Source organism: Lycorma delicatula, chromosome 12 (assembly GCF_047948215.1).
Source record: "Lycorma delicatula isolate Av1 chromosome 12, ASM4794821v1, whole genome shotgun sequence".
Taxonomy (NCBI): domain Eukaryota; kingdom Metazoa; phylum Arthropoda; class Insecta; order Hemiptera; family Fulgoridae; genus Lycorma; species Lycorma delicatula.
Window position 1 is genome coordinate 65,533,726 of NC_134466.1, and position 21,680 is coordinate 65,555,405.

Consider the following 21,680-nt stretch of genomic DNA (forward strand, 5'->3'; position numbering starts at 1 on the left):
TTATGATAATACCACTACCATTAACGTATAGAAAAAAATTATAGTTATTTTATAGGTCAACTATACCCTGGTATCTTATTCCTTAGTTCCAAAAAAGTTATAATCGCCATTGTGTCTAAGTTTCCCTTCTTTCCTCAGGCTCACTTCACTAAAATAAGGAAATTAAGATTGTGGTGTTTGAAAAATTCTTTTTTATAGCACACTAAACCTCAGTGACGGATTTACCATAAAGCAAAACAAGCAGCTGCTTGAGGCCTCATTTTGACAGGGTCCTCGAAGTAAAAAATTTTGAAAAATAAAAGTAAAACTAACAAAAAATAAACAATATGTTTATAATACTTTATGTATTACTTTTATAACTTATGTATAATTGTAATTGCTATCTTCAATTATGTAAAAGCTTAATTTACATTTATAGCATAGATTATAATGACAGTATATTTTAAAATTGGTTTGTCATGCAAACCATTTTTTCCCGCACGTCATTTCCATGTGTAACAAAAAGGCGCCTTGACCAAACGTTTTGTTCGTCTTTGTCTAAACTGGCAGAGATTCTTGAAGCATCTTGTTTCGTTGCTTGAGTCAAAGATACAAGGTATGTATTCGAATCATACTATTTAAAAATTAAAACGAAAAATTAAGGTCGATAAAATTCATTGAAAAATGTATCAGGTTGTGTCTGATTATTTCTGTTGTTATAACCTATATGTTTATCAAATGAAATTTTGTAGGATAATAGGCAATTGGAACTTCCAGGGGGGGGGGGGGGCTCAAAAATATAGATTTGCTTGTGGCCTCGTCCAAGGTAAATCCGGCACTGCTAAACCTTCAAGGGCAAGAAGTAAAATCTATGCTTTCAAAGAAATTTAGGCCCTGAAGTAATCTAATAACATAATTAAAAAAATATTGTATTCTTTTTTACAAAATACTTTGGTTCTGGGAACTAATATAAGAATCACGATGTCAGAAAATGATTCACTTGTACCTCCAAGCACCCTAACAACGTTGATTATCCTTTTCATAGTCTTATAGTTGTAAGTAGTAACTCCTTAAAATGGCATAGCCCATCTTTAGAATAACCTGCATCCTTTATTATGCTAATAGGGAATGTGTGGATTAAAGTGAATTCCTATTGTTTACTTCATTGAGCCAAATATATTGTTGTAAATTGGCATGCCAAGCTTATTGAAATGTAGACAACATTCAAGTGATACGAGATCACTCAATTCACCACAAATTGTATAATGAACTTCATTATTCTCAGAACAGCAAATCTAACGCTACTTATATTGTAGGTGCTTTAAAATCACAGATATGAACAGAGTAAAGTAACAAATCGATACACCAGACTCTGTTTTGAATTATATACCTGCCTAAACTAAGTTGGTGAGACTTTGCACCGTGAATAATATTTTTGGGTGTGGCCTGTCTGTATAAGTTGTTTTGCAAAAGGCTAATACCTCATGGACAAGGTGTGTATAACAAGAGTTTGTATTTTATAAAATAGGTTATCTATTTCAGAACTTTATGAATAGTAGTTTTTTCTGAGGCCTGCTCTTGAGTACAGTACATTGAAGGTCTTTAGACTTCTTACACGGCTCGTATATAAAATCAACTGATTCATTATTAACAGACAGTCTCCTGGAATATTTTCCATCTAATAAGCTGGCAGTTTCTTTAAGCTAATGACTCCAATGATGAATATTTTTCTCTTGTGAATTTATTAAACCCGATGTTATTTATGTCTACTGGTGTACAATGATTCAAATTTGGCAAGCCAAAGATTGCGCTGAATCACTTCCTGTACTCTCTAGCTCAACCAGGTGGCACGGAATGTTGTATCACCACTGCTAATTTAGCCGCTCCCCGATTTAATACTGTTTTGAGTTGAATCTTAGTGAAATGTTAATAGTATGACGTTTACATATTTTGTTCGGATATTTCAGGAATCTGAATTGCACAACTTTACAAACCAACATTTGAAACAGGATGGATGTATTGTTTCATACGAAATACAAAAAACTATTTCAGATGAAAAAACTATTTAATTATTTTATACAATACAACTTTGTATATGTAGTTTATTACATACATAATACATTCTACAATTATTACATATTTTAAAATATTTTATAATTACTTAAAAGAATCAGTCTTAATATACAAACATAACTTACTAATATTGTACATCAGGTTGACTTCAGCCATATAAATATGGCAACCAAATCTCTTACAAGGTGGTGGGGAAAGGAAGACATTTCGAAATTGATTAAATTTAAGGAAATACATAAATTGAACACACACTTTATTTTGCCTTTTGATGTGCCCAGTAAAGTAATCTTTTTCTAATTTAAACTTGAACTTTATTAGATGTTACTAGAAAATTAAGGCAATTATTGTACAAAGATTATTATTTCTTCTTTAATGGTTTATTTTGTAGATCTATTTACATTATACAGGGTCCGGCATATAAATCTGATGATTTTGTAGTAATTGTTATGTTGGCACCACTGTCAATGAGAAGGTGGGAGTGTTGTACATCGACAGGTCTATTCATGCTATTTCAGTAGCCAGTATGTCGTGGTCGGGTGAACAACGAGAGTTTGTGATTGAAGCCTATTTTAAAAATAATTACTCGGTTGTTGTAACACAGCGTTTATTTCGCAGACATTTCAATTTAAATCGACACGCATCTGTTCCTAGTAGGAATACGATATTGTTGTAGGTGAAAAATTTTAGGAACACATCGTCTGCTTTAAAAATGAAACCGACAGGACGAAAACGGGCTGTGAGAACGCCTGAAAACATTAACGCCGTAAGGTTAGCTGTTACGCGGTCTCCACGACGTTCATCAGCAAGACATGCTGCTGCGCTAGCCGTTTCTGATCGAAGTGTACGACGAATTCTTCATGCCGACCTGAAATTCCATCCGTATAAGATGATGTTAGTGCAGCGACTTAATGCAAATGATCGGGCGTCTCACAAAGCAGCTTGCGAGGTCATCCTCGAAAACGTCCACCAGGATGCCGTTATTCTTTTAAGTGACGAGGCGCATTTTCATCTGTCAGGATTTGTGAATAAACAAAATTACCGTTATTGGGCTTCACATAATCCACAGCAAATTCTTGAAAAACCACTTCACAGTCAATATATTAGTGTGGTGTGCGGTTTCAAAGTTCGGCATAATTGGCCCGTATTTTTTTTTTTGAAGAGTTAAATAGCAAAATAACAGTAACATCTCATCGATACGTAAACATGTCGAATGAATTTCTGCGACCGAAACCGAATGACTTTCAAGGACATGAAATTTGGTTTCAACAGGATGGTGCCACTGCCCGTACGGCGAGAATCGCAATGGATGTTCTGCGAGGAACCTTTCCTGGACGTTTGATTTCCCGATTTGGCGATATTCCTTGGCCAACACGTTTACTTGATCTGGCTGTTTGTGATTTTTTTTCTGTGGGGGTATCTCAAACATAAAGTCTTCAGTAGTCGACCACAGTCAAATGCAGAACTCAAGGAGGCCATTCAACGAGAAATTGAAGCGGTTCCACAAGTGATGATTGAACGAGCAATGTCAAATTTTAGAATGAGGTTAAGCGAGTGTGTGAGGAGTAATGGAAAACATTTGAACGACATAATATTCAAATAAAAAAAAATCTATATAAGTAATTTACTGTAAATTGCAAAAATTGATCTTTAATTTGATATATTAAATGTTTTAATAGTACGAAACACAGTTTAATTATTATCCCTCAAAAATCGTCAGGTTTATATGCCAGACCCTGTATAAGTTCCCTTAATTTCTTTAAAAGGTAAAAAATTCTTTAAAAATTTCTAAAAATAAATATTAGATACAAAAATGTGCTTTTACATAATACCTTTTACAATGATAAATAAGCATTGCTCTTTGTAGTTACAATTATAATTAAGTAAAATTCAAATATTATTAATATCATTACAGAATTTTTTTATTATGGGATAATAAGTTTTTAAATGGTAAGGAACGTGGACTTTTTTGTCTACTACAACCTAATATTTATATGTAATAGCAGAGATGAATTAATTGTTATCATTATTTATGCATGTTGTAATATTATTATGTACAATGCTTTTTATAATATCCATTTTTATTTCAATGTTATTATATTATATTACTCTTTCTTAACAAGTTTAATAATCATAACTATTTTTATCAATACTAGCATACAGTATCTTGTCTTTCAAATAGTTTATGCAGTATCTTTTTGTAACTTTGAATCACAATTAAACATATAATTTATTTGGATTTTTAAATAAATTTAAACATATAATAAATAAACAAAATGTACATCAATGAAAAATAATGAAAATACTAATCACCACACGTAATTAAAAACTGAAACTGGCATGATATCTACGCTGAGTACTAGATTTTTATTATCAGTAATAACAGTATCAAAACTGCTAGTAAAACAGAACAAGAGAGTGAAAACTAATTCTATAATGTTAAAAAAAAAAGTTATCTATTTGTAGAAATTTTAACTAAATGAAACATTATCTACGTCTGAAGAAGTTGCATTGCAGGTAGATGATTCTACTTCTATCCTATCCTATCCTATCCTATTAAAGTGTTTTAATTCTAAATTTGTTTGACTTATTCTATTTACGTATTAATTAACAATTCACACTTACTTAATTATATTGATAATTATAAAAGAATGCAGTTTGTTCAAAGTACAAAAAGGGGAAAAAAATAATTGTTTTAGAAGTTCAGTTGAATATGTTAACATAAATTATGTTTAATAGTGTTTTTTTTTTAATGCAACATAAAAATATTAAAACAGATTATTACTTGAATAAACATTTATAATTTTTTCTATTTTTCACTTTATGAATAAAATTGTTTTTCTATTAGTCAGTTATATAACCAACCAGTAAGTGTTATATCACCAATTAAATGTTTGTTTTTTATGAATTTTTTCTTTAATAAATAATATCAATGCTTCCTGTTATTTAGACGAGATTTAATCCTTTTATCTTAGCGGATACAGAATTACATCACCAGAAATTACATGTGATGGATCTAAAGAATAAGTAATTTTTTCCCAGTTTTCATTTTTAATTTATCTGTAAATATTTCTAATTACGTAAATATTTTCAATTAATTACACCATTTAATATGATATTCTATTTTATTAAACGTTTTTTTCTTTTTAAAATATTTAATGATTTTTGCTTTACTATATATAACAATTGGATTGTTTTTTGTTTGTTTTATTCCAATATATAAAAAAATATATTAGTCAAAGTGCCTGAATAGTAATTCAACACCTGCTTACATGAACGGGTAAAACAATTATAACATTTATAGTATTAATCAAAAACTACTACAGTAGTTTAATATGAACGATTATCAAAGTTGTTTTATAGTCCCAAGATTATGTTTTCAACAATATTTTTCATTTGTTACATGTTAATTAAAAATAAATTACCACATTTTTTCTTCAAACAGTGAAGTGTCACAAAAACGACGAATCTTCTATATTTATTAATGATTACTTTCCTTCATACTACTGTCGCAGTAAGCATCTCCTGTAAGATAAAATAAAAGTCCCTAAAATAAAATTACCCAAGATTCCCACCCAAATGGTCACTTTCTGAGGGTACTGTGTATGAGCTTCCAACATCCATCTAGGATCATTATCGCGCAAATATCGACAGTTTTGGTTATTCACATGGCCATTTAAAGTCGCTTAGTCAATAAATATTATTCAATTAGAAAAATTTGCGTCTACATGACGAAAATTTGATTGTAACTGTATGTTGTGTCTAATAGACACACAATCAAACCAAAAAAATGGAAGTGATAGCAGATGACCTTAAGCGGCCATCTGCTATCACCCATCCTCTTGGCCATCGTCCAACAGTGTCACGACCGGACTACTGACAACAAGCAACATCTTATAGGATTATCACGTGTTAATAATGTGCGGCACGTGTAACCTTATAAGATATTATTGTCGGACGACGGGGATAGGAAAATAACAGACTAAACTTCTTGGATGTATCATACATATATTATTGTGTAATCTAGTATACATAATTGTGTTATTATCCGGATCCACATAGTCCGGTTACATTAATTATTTAAAACTAATTTATATCTATTTCGTATGGACTACATACTAAACTAAAAACGACAATTAACAAGTTGTAGATATCGTCCGATACGTTCTCTTGTTCTTGTACTATTTCCCCCCTTTTTGTCTCCGAAGTATATGATGTGGCTGTGGTCCCCGTGGTTGTAGATTGAGAATTGGGGTTCGTTTCTGTATAAACGTTTGCTTGACTCTCTCCATGTTGCGTTTTGGTTGTTGTGGTGGATGATGATAAGGTGTATCCGCATTGAGTATCGTCTCCAACTCCCTTTCCTTCTGTGTCATCATCTGGACCAGGAGTTGGTCGTCTGGTGTGTTCATTTGTGTCTGTTGTATCTGTGTCGTTTGTTCGTTTCTTGTCTGTCCTTGTTCGTTTATATTTAGTTTTAGTCGTTTTGTCATTACTGTCCGTTGTCTTTCGCTTAGTTCTCGTTTTTTTTGTAGTATTTGACGGTCCGGCGGAGGGGCTGCCTCCTCTTTGTCTGTCATTATGTGTGTGAAAATTGTCTTGTATATGAATCTCCACGGAGGAGGTACATTGTCCGTCTGCAGTGTCTGTATCGTTTCTGTTTTTGATTTCGTTATCGCCGTTATTGTTTCGTCTTCTGTTTTTGTGTGGAAGCATAGGACTTCTGCTCCCTTGTGTCCGTGTTGTGTCCACGTCATTGTCGGTTTGTAGTTTTGTTCTAATATGGTTAATATGCTTGACCATATCGTCTTTCGAATACTCTGAGAACTCGTGTTCACCAAGAGCAAGTAAAGACCTCTCCCATTCTCTGCTTCCAACAGCTGGAAAATGGAATCCAGCTCCTTCAGCGGATCCGGGGCAAACTTGTGTGTATGTGTGTTCGTTATGACTTGTTTTACGTCGTTTAGTTGGTCTGTCGTTATTGTTGGTTCGTGTTTCCGTTTCTGAAGTAGTGTCACGTAACGTCTCGGAGCAATGTAAATCGATAACCCCCATCTGTTCTGTATCGTTGGGTATAGTTGTTTCTCCGTTATTTGGTTCAGCCACGCCCATGGTTTGTTTAGTTGCGTTAGTCTGTCCATTGTTTGTGATATTTGTTCTATCTTCTTCTTGAAGTCGTCTCCCGTCCAGCTCCTCCAGTTCGTCTTTGTATCTTTTGTAGGAGTCGTGGTTGTGTTCGTCGTATGCACTGTTTTCACCCGATTTCCAGAAGTTGTCTGTGTAGTCTTTTTTATAGTCTTCTTCTGATACTTTTCTTAGCCACCCTATACACTGTTCGTCTTTGTTGCCACAGTATATACAATTGCACAGGCGTTCTCCGTGTTCGCAGTCTTCGTGTATTATGCAGTCTATAACTTCACAGTCGATCATCGCTTTTGTACTGGTTGGCCTGGCCGTTGTGTTCCCTATTTATACTGTCGGGTTGTGGAGTGGGAGATTAGCAGGTTAAAGTTCGTGGATGTGGACGTTTCGTGAGATGTTCGTGTCGGGTATGTCCGGGGTCTTTGGTCTGCTATTTTCCGGCTCCGTAATCCATGTCTATGTTGAATACGTATAGTCCTTTAGAGAGTTGGTTATTGTCAGTAATCCATAAAAAGAAAATATATACTTATTCCTATTCCCCCTTAATCCTCCTCTCCCCAATCTTTGGTTTGATTGTGTGTCTATTAGACACAACTGTAATACAGTTACAATCAAACCAAATGCAAATTTTTGCATTTTAATATTATTTTTGATCACAGTCGATTTAGTCATCGGTTCTGTGTTTGGAAATCTATTGTTAAATAAATCACTTATCTCTTGTAAAGATCTCTTGTAAAAAAAAGAAAAAAGGATTTAAGTAATTAAAATTAAAATATAATAAATATGAATAAAAGAGATGTAAAAATTAAAAAAAAAAACAAAAATTAAAAAATGAGATTAATATCAGTAGATTGATTGATATTTTGTGTTTATCGTAATTTAAAATAGTCCAATTAGTAGCTTAGAACTATGAAGGCCAAACAAAATAATGAAATAAATTTACGTAAAAAATAGAGATTGCAAAATAAATGATAAGTATTCAATAACAATTGTAGTAACAATGAATGAAACATGCAAACCAAAAAATGCAACTTATAAAAAAATAACATCATTGAAATGAATTATGCTAATATCAGATCACAAATTAAAATAAAGAAAGTAAAATAAGATGAAAAAATAATTAGATGTATTTTACAAAGTTTAAGACAGTAAAATAAATAAAATTCAGAATGAGACATCATAAAAACAGAAAGAATATTTCTCAATCTGCTTTTACGTAGTGCTTTTTACATTGGAGAGTTAATTCGAGAGAACTTACGATTACCAATAAAGAAACCTAATCAACTTAACTCTGGATGCATATAAAAATAGACGACCAGGATTTCCATTTATGACAGGTCAGGTGAACTGAATCACCTGACACGCGTAGAAGTTTTCCTAATGTGAGTTTTCAGGTAATTAGGTGGATTTTCCATTTTCCTCAAACCCACCGAGTTGGTCTAGTGGTTAACGCGTCTTCCCAAACCAGCTGATTTGGAAGTCGAGAGTTCCAGCGTTCAAGTCCTAGTAAAGCCAGTTATTTTTACACGGATTTGAATACTAGATCGTGGATACCGGTGTTCTTTGGCGGTTGGGTTTCAATTAACCACACATCTCACTCAGGAATGGTCGAACTGAGAATATACAAGACTACACTTCATTTACACTCATACATATCATCCTCATTCATCCTCTGAAGAATTATCTAAACGGTAGTTACCGGAGGCTAAACAGGAAATGAAAGAAAGGTGGATTTTCCTCGATCGGCATATTACGCAGTTTCTTTCTAGATATGGTGCTTTTAGAGATAGGTTGGCCAGACTTGGTTTGAATAATTCAGGTTTATGTCCGGAGTGTGTAGGGCCGTTAATGATGTGCGCCATATCATTATACAAGGCTGAACGTAACAAAGTTCATTAGAGAGCTATTTTGATTAGAGATCAATTCTAGTTTTGATCTACAGTTAATTGGAAAACGGAAAGGGAATGGAATTAAGTTACTGGTTTCCTTAGATTCTTAGACCTGCGAAGGATGGCTGACGGGTTTTAATGCTGTTATAGATGTGTAAATGGAATAGCGACACGGGTGGCTAGGGCCTGCCTGGGTGCTTACTTCGCTAAGATTTTGGCATCGAGCCCGGGTTAGCTTAGATATTCGTTATTAGGATGAGAATGGATATGTGGAACTGCGGTGTGGGATTGTCTAGGAATCGACCTCGCTCCCGAAAGCGGACCAGAGCAGAGAGAAATAGGGTATATTTTCATTAGGGGCTTATTAAATTTGGGAATTTATTTCTTGATTTTTAAGTAAATCAAGAGGGTTTTTAATAACTTATATTGTAAAATAAAATTGTCGTTGCGATCATCTTTTGTTTTTTTTTTCGTATGAAGATAGTAAAGAGAGAATTTCCAGTGTGAATTAAGTTCGATACGATTAAGGTGTCGCCACGAGTTATTCAAGTAAGCAAGAAGTACTATCGGTGAATTGTAAAATTAAAGTGAAAGAGATAATGTACTAAATTTCATTCATAACCTGTTGGGGTAGAGTTTTATTTGTGAACAGCAAAGGCTTTTGCAGTGAAAGAATGTTATGCTCGTGTTATCTATTGTACTATTGTTATTAATACAAGACTAGTGATTAAAAGTGTTAAGACTAGCGGTCATACTACATCTTTTGTCAATGAGACAGAATTCTAGTTTCATTATTCATTTATCTACCTGTAAATAAATCCTGACGATTACTTTAAATTCTCTTTTGTATGTAATCTCTGTTTATTGATACTTACGATTATCTGTTTGTTATTACAGTAATATTACTATTATTTACTGTTGTTATTATTAATATTATTCTGATTATTATTGATTGTGGTTATGTTTACTATGATTAATATTTGTTTATTTACTATTTTTCATTAATTTTTTTTTCTTTCCGTAGCGTAGGAAAAAGCTCTGCCAGCCGCCGTCAGGCCCGCACTGACGGCAGTGCGGGGCTCTCACCCGCTAAAAAACCTCCCCTTCTACCATGCAGGGGCCGGATCTAAGCCGTATGGTATGTACAGCCCCTGCATGATCACCCAGGCACTCTACTATCCGAATCCGTGTGACCGGAAGGCGTCCCCAGGGGGCGATCGACGAGCGACGACTCCGAGGAGCCCCCGCCGCCCACCCCCAGAAGCTGGCCTCCCTTAATCACCCGTCATCGAACTCCAAGCCTCCATAGATTCCCATCTACTCTACCTGCCGTCGCCTCTCTTCATTGGCCTTCTCTCGTATCATTGATGCGATCGTAGTCGAGACACACTCCCACTTGTTGCCATTGCTAAGCATTACCTCGATTATATTATTGGCCCCCTCCACACCCTGACCCTCGAGCACCACGCGGAAGTTGCGCCATCTAGGGCAAAAAAATACTACATGCTCTGCTGTATCCAGTCCGCCGCAATCGTGACAGCGACTTGTATGGCATCTGCCCATCCTGTACAGGTAGTCCCGAAAACATCCATGTCCAGACAGGAACTGGGTGAATTCGTAGCCTGTATTACCATGCTTTCGCTCCATCCAGTTTCTGACGTCTCGTATGAGCCCATAGGTCCATCTTCCTTTGTCCGAATCTCGCCATCTGTCACGCCAAGCCATGTAGAGACCGTCAATCGCCTCCTTTCTGTCCCCTCCATTCACTATTGCAGCTCTCATTTGCGCTTGTAAGTCTATGGGTGGTACTCCAGCTATAACCGAAGCCGCCTCGGCGCTGATCGTACGATACCCTGCGATGACACGTATGTTCAGCATACGTTGTTGCATAATCAAACGCCTCACGTTCCTTGCCCTCGACAACGCTCCCAGCCAAACAGGCTGGGAGCCAACTCCATATAACACCACAGAAGAGTACACACTGGCCAACAGTTTCCTCTTACCCGTCTGAGGACCGCCCGTATTTCTCATCACGTTGCTCAGCGCCTTCACCACATTTTCGCCCTTTCTCGCCGCCTCCTCAACATGTATAGTAAAGGATCGGTTCTTGTCAAGCCACACGCCTAAATAATTCGCGGCTGGACTAGGATGGACTATCGTGTGTCCCACTCTAAAACGCAATGGATGCAGTCTGCGTCTTCCAGCCATAACAACCACTTTCACTTTGCCTTCAGCGAGCCGTAGACCATGAGCTATTAGTCACCTCTTAACCACGTCAGCCGCTTCTTCACCGGCCACCATCAGTTCTTCTTCCGTTTTGCGCACAATCACAATTGCCAAATCATCAGCAAACGCCACCGGGGTGACTTCCGGTGAGGCCGTCGGTGATGACCGGTGGTGGCGCCACCGGTGATGACCCCGGTGACGCCACCGGGGTCGTCACCACGATATAAATGATAGAAATATCTACGAACATAAAATGGAAGGTGATGAATCAGGAGGAAGAGAAAAAGAGAACTGGTACAAAGTGGACAGAAGAAAGAAAGCATGAGCATAGTCAAAAAATGAAACTCCATTGGGCAACCAACAAGGAAGAAGAAAAACAGCTTACACTAAGTGAAATTGCCTCGTGTAGTCCTGGTAGCGCTCGGACACATAATAATACTAGTAATAATACACACACACACACACACACACACATATAATATATATATATATATATATATATGATATACATATATATATATATATATACACATATATATATATATATATATATTCAATGTTTCACGAGGAAACCGATATACTTCACACATGTGTATATTGAAAAAAGTTCACATAAACATAGATCTGGAAACGCGTTGTTTAGCGAGTTACCGCTAGTGAGAGATTTCATTCGGAATTCAGCTCCCCCCGTAAAATGAAGTAGTACTGAAATTTTTAGGGCGTTAATTGAAAGGCGAAATTAATGTTTTCCTGTGGATTTTGATCTAAAAAATTGAATAAAATAAATTTCAGAATTGTATCTCCAGTAGTTTTCAATATATCCGAAATAAAATTGAGAAATTTGTTGTCTGAAACCATTTTTTTAGGTTTACAACTAACTTTAGGTTTAACTTTGTTAAATTATTAATAAATGCTTAAGATTTGTTACCAGAGCTTGTAGAGAATTTAATTATAAAATTAGTAATGTAAATAAAACAAATAAAAATCAAATAAATGTTTTAAAAAATCAAATTTTACTGAAGAAGAAACAGAACGTTTCTTTCTTTATATAACGTTCTTTCTTTCCTTCTCTCTCTCAGCAGCATATACAATATAATTCGCTTTCTCTCTTCTAAATATTATTTTATCTTTTTGTTTTATTAAATAAAACCAACGTTATTTTGGAGGAAAACTGATAAAATCAATATCAAAACATATAATAATGAATTATTATCTACATAATTATTTCATATATATATTGTTTTAACAACGGTGACCCACGCAGGAAATTATAATTATTTTCAAACCGTACATTTATTTAATACAATATCTTTTATTGTTATACATTGATTTATATTGTAAGGATTATACTCCACAATATTTTTAAAACAGAATAAATTCACTTACTTACTGAATTCAAAAAAATGAGATCTTTATTCATAATTATATTATTTATGCATATAATGCTATTTAAATCACTGTTTTGTTTATGGGAACAAAATGCTGTAAGTTTATTTATAATATTTATATTTCATAAAACCAATTTATCGATTTTTTTTTAAATTCCGATTTTCAAGGGTTAAATGAATATTTTTTGAATTCCTGTTATTTTTAATCCCTCGTTATTTTTTCTTATTTCTCGGTAACATATGAAGAAATCAAACTGATTTTTGGTGAGTGTAATCTTTACATCAATAAACAAATTTGTAGTTTTTTGAAATTCGACCTTTTATAGGTGATGAAGAAAGGTAGAAAATTTTTTTTGAACATGACTGTACATTTTTGCTATTCCGGCTATGGTAAACGAGATATTCTGTAGGTTTGGACTTGGAAATAGAAATTTAATCCAATTAACTTTATAGCGCAGGCGGAGCTGTGACGGGGAGCTAGTTAATATATAAAGAAATCCATAAATGAAATTATATGAATTTTAATTTTTATATAACGTTTAATAAGAATTTCCGTCTTATAATAGATTTCCAAACATATGATTTTCACTGTAAAAGGAATTATTATTTTTAAATTGTCGAATTATTTATTGATTACAGGGTCCATACGATGTTCTGTTTAAAAATGTAACCGAGTGCAAAAACATGGGAAAACGTTCAATTACATACGGAACAGAAATTCAGAAAATAAATAAAACGTATTATTTGTATACAAATAATGTAACTTTGAATATTGAAGTAACTAATAATCTACCGGTAAGTTGAATAGTTCTTAATTTATTTCATTCTATAATTAGATCTAAGTAAAATGGAAGTCTCATCAGTGACCTATTTTCTTCTCGTATAATAATATTTTATTATAAGTGATCTTAACAGAATCATCCTCCTCTATGAATCATGAGACCTTGCCGTTGGTGAGGGGGCTTGAGTGCTCAGTGATACAGAGTAGCTGGACCGAAGGTACAACCATATCGGAAAGCCAGACTAAGGAATGATTCCTGAAAGAGGGCAGCAGCTCTTTCAGTAGTTGCTAGGGGCGTGAGTCAGTATGAGCATACAGGAAAGTTTAGGAAAATTTTGGGGTACATAAATTAAAATCTAATAATGTGTTAAACAAAGATGGTACACCAATATATAATACGAAAGGTAAAGTCGATAGATGGGTGGAATATATTGAAAAGTTATACGGAGGAAATGAATTAGAAAATGGTGTTATAGAGGAAGAAGAGGAAGTTGACGAGGATGAAATAGGAGAAACAATACTGAGATCTGAATTTAAGAGAGCAAAGATTTAAATGGCAGAAAGGCTCCTGGAATAGACGGAATACCTGTAGAATTACTGCGCAGTGCAGGTGAGGAAGCGACTGATAGATTATACAAACTGGTGTGTAATATTTATGAAAAGGGGAATTTCCGTCAGACTTCAAAAAAAGTGTTATAGTCAAGATACCAAAGAAAGCAGGGGCAGATAAATGTGAAGAATACAGAACAATTAGTTTAACTAGTCATGCATCAAAAATCCTAACTAGAAATCTATACAGAAGAATTGAGAGGAGAGTGGAAGAAGTGTTAGGAGAAGACCAATTTGGTTTCAGGAAAAGTATAGGGACAAGGGAAGCAATTTTAGGCCTCAGATTAATAGTAGAAGAAAGATTAAAGAAAATCAAATTAACAAATCCATAAATAATTTACCTAACGAAATTACTAATTCAGGAATTGAAAATTAAGGAAGTGTACGCTTTCTTAATTTGTTACTTTATGCCATCTATCCGGCCTTTTTAAGGCTGTGACATTTAAAGAATGTGAATTACATAAGGCATTGATCACTTTTGCTTTCTCTAAATACTGTTAATTATTCATCTGATTTGTGGTGAACGGAGCAAAGTATCATTATTTTAATACTTAGCATATAGATTCGATTAAATGAAGAAGAAAATAGAAACTCGGCACAGGACGTTTTTTATTTTTCATAACAATCCTTCTTAATATAAATGTGTTATGTTTGCAAGAGTGATTTTTTAGTTGTTCAAGGTTGCCTACTCTACCATCACAGTTACGGCAGTTAAAATACGTAAAAATATACATTTAAAAACAAGATGACGTAAGCAATGTGTTACAAATACAAAGTGTTTCTAAAATGGTGGGCCGGTTACCCTTTTTCGGGTTCTACGAAATTTTGTGGCTAACCTGATCTATAGTTACTATTTAATACCTCTCTGTATAAAAAGTGATCAAATTTTGTCTGTTCGTTTATTAATTTATTATTATTACTTAAATATATATTGGTTTTTTCAAAAATATTAATATTATGTATATTATTAGAGTAATCGAGTATATCAATAAAATTGTCTGGATCATAATTATGGTTTTTTTTTTAATAATATATGACCTTTGTTTTACAGTTTAGACGCTCTTTATTCTTATTGAAAATGAACGATTGGTCATGCAGATGTACTTTAAACTGCAATCCACACATTTCAAACTATATATACCTTGTTTTTCTAAATTGATTTTGTTATTGGTTTTTATTGTTTTTGAAGGATCTACATTATTTATATATTTTATTATTTTGTCGTTAGTTATGTGTAGGCGCTTCTTAATCCGAATTCAAATATTTTTTTCATTTTTTTCAAATTTATATTAAATGAATTTTAGTGTAATTATAATTATTAGTTAATTTCATTTTATCTTTTATGTATAATTTGTGTTTTATTTTATTATATAATTTATCTATTAAACTTTTATTATATCCGCTGGTTGTAGTAATGTATTTAATATTATTTATTTCATTTTTTTAACTTTATAATATAATTTTTTAAATATTTCTCTTTATTTTGTTTTCATCATTATTATAGTTTTTTTTTAATTATAGGTGAGAGTTATTGCAAAATCTAAAACTAAGGAATCACGCAAATGGAGCGGTGTCGTGGATGTAACAGGGAAAATTTGTGATATGATTGAAACATTTGTTAAAGATATTATAACGGAATTGTTTTTGGCAGGTGGTGTAGAATATAAATGTCCGATTAAAAAGGTGAGATATCAATTCACTTTTTTTCTTTTTTTTTATATCTCTACATCCCCGTGCCGGACATCCAATTAAGTATACTCGGCCCAAGGGCGTGTCTTTTAACTCAAAGGAGGCCCCCCACCCACCGGCTAAAATTCTGGTACTGCAAGTCGGCCCCCTCGGTTGGATCTTCTGTTGCCTACCTCGAATCCCTAGTGGACGGTAACCAGGCCCGACTATGTCGTTCCCAGCCCGCCCGCCAGAGACCGGGTGTCAGTAATTGCCTGCGTCTAACCTCGGGACTGTCCACCCTTCCCAACTATGACATCATCTTTTTTTTTCTTTTTCCTGTTTAGCGTCCGGTGTGTGCTCCTAGGTGTTGTGTCCGCATACAGGACAGTGTCCTATGCCGCCCTGTGCGTGTTATCGGGTACACCTCCTATTGACATAATCGCAAAAAAGAGGGTGGAGAGGGCACAAGGCAAGCCAGAACAAGAGGTCAGGGATGCCGTTTATAATATCTGGCAGGAGAGATGGTCGCAGGAAGCTGCGGGTTGATGGACGAGAACCCTCATCCCCAACATCAAGCCATGGTTGTCGAGAAGATTTGGTGAGGTTGATCATCACCTATCGCAGTTTTTTACAGGACATGGTTCCTTCAATAACTACCTGCACAAAATAGGCAAGAGAGAAGAGCCAATTTGCAACTACTACAACGAGATAGATGATACTGAGCACACCTTTTTTGAGTGCAATTGGTGGGACACACTTAGACATAGTAAGGCACTCATAGGTATAACTCCAGAGACAACAATAGACTACATGCTAAGAAGCGAGTCAAACTAGAATAATTTTGCTAGTTTTGTTAGACAAGTTGTTCTACAGAAATACTCCGATGAGAGAAGACAAGGTGTTGGCTAGAATAGGACTGGGTAGACAGCCTTGCTGGTGAGGTCCAGCATGCTGCGATGTGTTGGCACTGATGAGCCACCAAGGACTCCACGGGTAACAGTCAGGCAACAGCACACTGAATACTGAAGGGACCTGGCGCCGCGTCGCGGCGAACTGGGTCTGGCGTGGTGTATTAATATTGCCCTTTTGGGTCCCCAAAGGGGCAATATTGATAAAGAACTCTCAAAAAGTGCTAACCGGTAGGCCGACCTGCCTTGCCGGTATATAGCCGGTAGGTGGGGAGGCCTATTTGAGTTTAAAGACACTCCCCTGGGCGGCGTAATACCAACAAGTCGGTCCGGCCCAGGGGAGCTAAGAGAAAAAAAAAAGGATGAATGAGGATGATATGTATGAGTGTAAATGAACTGTAAATGTACAGTCTCAATTCAACCATTCCTGAGATGTGTGGTTAATTGAAACTCAACCACCAAAGAACGCCGATATCCACGATCTAGTATTCAAAACCATGTAAAAATAACTGGCTTTACTAGGACTAGAACGCTGGAACTCTCGACTTCCAAATCAGCTGATTTGGGAAGACGCGTTCACCACTAGACCAACGCGGTGGGTTGATCTCTGACATAATCTAGAACCCTCTTCTCCACCCCTCTGCAACCTTGCCGGTGGGGACTTCAGTCGCGAAGGTCTCAAACTTCCTCCCTAAAATTGAATTAATTGCTTTTATGTACTCTTTTCTATTCTGCGCGTAAACAGAGATTTATTTACAAAATTATATTTTCGATTCCATTTAAAACAGTTTCATTCAGAACTCAATCAACTTAGAACTGTTATTATAATTTTGTTTGCTAGTTTGAAAAAAATAATTAGTTCATAATAAAGTAATCAAAAGGAATATTAATCTAATCCTAAATAATTTTTTTTTAACTTAGGCAATTTCATTCCTCAACTTAAATTCATAAAAAAAAGGCCCAAATATTGCAAGACTGGACGAAAGTTTTTTTTTCAATTCAATCATTAAAAGTGATATTTTTATTTTCATAATAAACATTTAAATACAAGTTACCTAAAAAAAATGTCCGTTTTTTTAAATTTTAAAACCCTACACTGATAGAAAAAAAAATTGTTTAATATTTCGTTAAGTGTGATATCATTTAGTGAATTGCTTTTTTAAGTAAATTACAGATCTGTATATACAATTTTTCTATCACCCTTAGTTTTAAATGAATTACACTTCAAAAAAATATAAGGGAAACTATAGTTAAATGCTGTAAAATCTATAATTTTTCATGGCTATACCCGTGTTAGAATGATTTCCCTGATGCTTTTCTTTTATAAATAGCCTCAGGCACACCCAGAATTAATGTCCAACAGTAGTCGGCTCGCATATTAGTATTCCATTTCACTTTATAGCGGCTTTCCATCACCGAAATGTATTGGTCGAAACGTTCACCGTGTTCGTCACTTACGTCTCCGAGGTTGTCCGAGAAAAAATCCAGATACGAGTGGAGGAAATGTATTTTCAACGACATATTACATCCCATAGTTCTGTGACCATCATCTTTGACCAACTATTTTATTTGAGGACTAACCAATATTCCTTCTTTAATTTTTCCTTCACTTACATTCGGAAATTTCTGCCTGATGTACAAAAATTCGGGACTATCGTTCTTCATTGGATTTACAAAATTTTTCATTAGTTCTAGCTTGGTATATGAACCCTTGAGGTAAATGGTTTTTTGGGTTCAACTAAGAGCTCATGAATTCTAATTTTCCCATTTGGAGTTTTCTCGTTTCTTCCACTCTTTGGTAACATAATGTTTACCCTAGCTCGGCTGTACCAATCGCAAAGAAAACACATGTACTTAGTTTAGTCTAACTGCATGCCTAACAAAATAGTTATAACTTTCAAATCACCACATCTGTTCCAGCTATGTTTTTTATAATTTGTTTTTTCAAGAACTTCATTCGTCACATCGTATGTCTCTTTAAAATTAATACCATAAGCGATTGGTATCGAAGAATATTTGTTACTGTTGTGTAGTAGAACCACCTGTTAATGAATCTATGAAAAAAAAACTCCCAGTCCTCAGGTTTATGAACTTGTCCTAAGTGCAACATAAGCTCATCAACATTTTTGCAATAAACCAGATTATTTTCATCAATAAAGTTTTGAGAAAGTTCTTTTTGTCGATTTCGAAAGCCCGAAATTTTTGTATTATTTTAAAAGTAAATTCCAACCTTGCAGTCTTGATTCTAACAATTCAGCTCGATTTTGTTTTGATAAATTTAAATCCCTAACCAAGTCATTTCACCTTGTGATATAAGATGTGGTTTATTGGAAGATAATTCAAATTCAAAATCATTGTTGACTTCTTCAGTACTGCCTGATTCTACGTCGCTGCTTGCGCGATGTAGAATCGCCGGCGCGACGCTGCCGGCGTCTGATTTTTGTTTGGTGGAACGAATTCATGGGCAGCCATGAAGTTGGGGAAGATACTGTAAGAGGGTTGTCCGCAGTGCAGTAGGTCGGTCAGTTATTGTGTGTGGTGGAGTTTGATTCACTTCTACGGCTGAGGTTGCTCAGCGGGTGTCGCATCGTGGCATATGCTGACGATGGTCTCCTGCTGGACGAGGGAGGCTCATGGAAGGAGGCTGAATTCCAAGCCGCTCGAGCGTGCAGGATTTACGAGCTAACGGGTCACTTCCTTTTCGTCCAAGACCAAAATCCCCTCGGATCTACATTGATCCATGCCTCTGGTATCTCCTGACCCCAAATCCAAAAAAACCCCGAAATTTCCCCCCTCCCAAAAATTCTTCGCCAGGTCAAATCTTATCGTTTCTTGGCGTTTCCCGCCATTTCTGACCTATGCGACCCCTGTCCCAAAATAACCTACCCAAAAAAAAAGTGAAACGCCTGGAAACGGAAGGAATAGGCCTGGCAAAGATTTTTTGTGGGGGTAATTTTTGGGGTTTTTTGGATTTGGATTCAGGAGATAGCAGAGGCCCGGATCGGTGGCGATCCGGTGGTGAGGGGGGGGGGGTTTGGTCTGAGACGAACAGGAAGTCAGAAAAATTGGAAAAAGTGATACCCCGAATAATTGTGAGGACTTATATATTTCGTGTTCGAGACGCCGACTCGTCGCATGACCGTTATCCCGAGTATCCTGCATGCTTCACTGGCTTGGAATTCAACTTCCCCCCACGAGCCTCCTTCGACCAGCAGGAGTCCACCATTAGCCAAGTTTTTGTCTTTCAGATAAGGTCGGATCTATTTAAAGGCGTCCAATCTGAAGGCATGTATTTTACTGACTTCTCTTCGTGTAAGGCCAAAGAATTTGTAGATGTTCAACGTTGTTAAAAATGTCGCCAGTTTGAACACACAGCTGAACTGTATAATAATGTGGTGGTAGTGTGCTTCCACTTTGGGGATGAAGGTCATAAACCAGAGGAGTATCCTAAGAAGTCGGAGAGCCCGACTTGTGTTAACTGCAGACGTCTTCGGAAGGACCGTAAGTACTCTGTGAATAGTAAGTATTGCGCGCGTTATAAGCGGGCTCTCATAATGTATTACATTATTTATCGGTTATTTATTAGATATTTATATAATTTATTTTTTACTTTTCAGTGCATTTTTATATTTGTTAATATATTATATTTTTTTGTTTAAAATTCTCAATTTGATTTAATTCTTATTTTTTTACTTTTTAGAGGGTTTTTCTAATTTGTTTACTTTTTTTATTAATGTTAATATTAATATTAGTTAATCAAAAGCTTTTTTAAAAAATAATTTTTTATATGTATTCAAATATATTTTTATAATTGTTTTTATTTCTTTGTATTTGTTTTAATGTTATCGTTAAAACTGTAAAAAAGTACTTAAAATAGTTAAGGAATTGGAAACAAACAAAAAAAATGAGAATTTCAAAAATCTATTTTTTTTAATTAAAAAAATTCAAATCTAAGCCAAAGTTAAAAATCGAAAAAGATTTTTAATTTAAAAATATATATTTTTGATTATAAAGAGGAAAAAAGTGCGGTTTAGGTTTGAACAAATACGATAATTCGTTAAAATGTAATTAGCGTTACGCAAAGGAAAAAACTGAAAATTTGAGTATTTAAATTAAAAATTAATTGAATTTAAAATTACAAAATGGGTATTTAATATGCAGTCGTAACTACTTTTACTGTACTCTTTTTTACATGTTCTATGGATTTAATCTGGTGCCTGTCTACATTTTTGTGACTGTTTTTCTTTTTTACAGGGAACATACCAAATAAAAAATTTTGTAATAAATTTTAATAGGGTAACAAACGTTCCAGTACTTCCATACGGCGAATTGACAGTGGAAATTATAATATATTCTTTAAAAAGAAATCGAAAAGTTTTAGAATCGTGCTTCATGCTCTGGGTGGAAATAGCACCAAAAGATAAGTAAACTGATAATGAGGGTTGATTTCAAATTAAACTATAAAAATGAACACGTGGAAGTATTTTTCTTATCAAAGTAATATTTTTCTTAAAGTTATATTTCATAATAATTGTTGTATTAATTAAAAAATTACAAGCACTTATATTTTTATTCTATTAGCACGTTTTTCTTTAATCAATAAATATTTATTATTATAAGAAAATTTAAAAACAAGGAAATTATAATTAAAAAAATAATTAAAACCCGGCAATATCATAAATAAATTATTTTTGTAATTATAATTTCCTAGTTTTTATAATTTTCTTATAATAATAGCAAAGTATCGATTCAAAAATTTAACATTTTTTTTATCCTTTGCTTTTTATTCCGTCATTTTAATAGAATGGTGGAACCATTCCGTTATCCGTTTGTATCGATATGTCAGCAATTTTCACGACAATATTGCTGAAACAGCATGTTATAATTAGACGCGACCGGTATGATATTTGCTTCTCGAGAACAGCGTCTCATCGATTTCGATGAACGTACAGTTTTCCTCAACTTATCTTGACTGTGCCGTTCAATGTAATCGACACACATTTCCTTAATAAAAGTT

General features: G+C 34.6%; 1 protein-coding gene across 2 annotated transcripts in view; it reads left to right on the plus strand.

Moving 5' to 3' along the window:
• Nucleotides 1–21,326, plus strand: part of LOC142332927 (uncharacterized) — a 23,387-nt gene extending 2,061 nt beyond the window's left edge. Inside the window, exons 1-4 of one of the 2 annotated variants that reach the window (XM_075379629.1) lie at nucleotides 12,651–12,790; nucleotides 13,334–13,489; nucleotides 15,606–15,767; nucleotides 20,918–21,326. In XM_075379629.1, the coding sequence (XP_075235744.1) occupies nucleotides 12,710–12,790; nucleotides 13,334–13,489; nucleotides 15,606–15,767; nucleotides 20,918–21,091 (573 nt within the window). In that variant the 5' untranslated portion in view covers nucleotides 12,651–12,709 and the 3' untranslated portion in view covers nucleotides 21,092–21,326. Of the gene's footprint in view, nucleotides 1–12,650; nucleotides 12,791–13,333; nucleotides 13,490–15,605; nucleotides 15,768–20,917 lie in introns of those variants that run through there. The other variant, XM_075379630.1, reaches the window with a different exon arrangement.
• The last annotated feature ends 354 nt before the right edge of the window (nucleotides 21,327–21,680 follow it).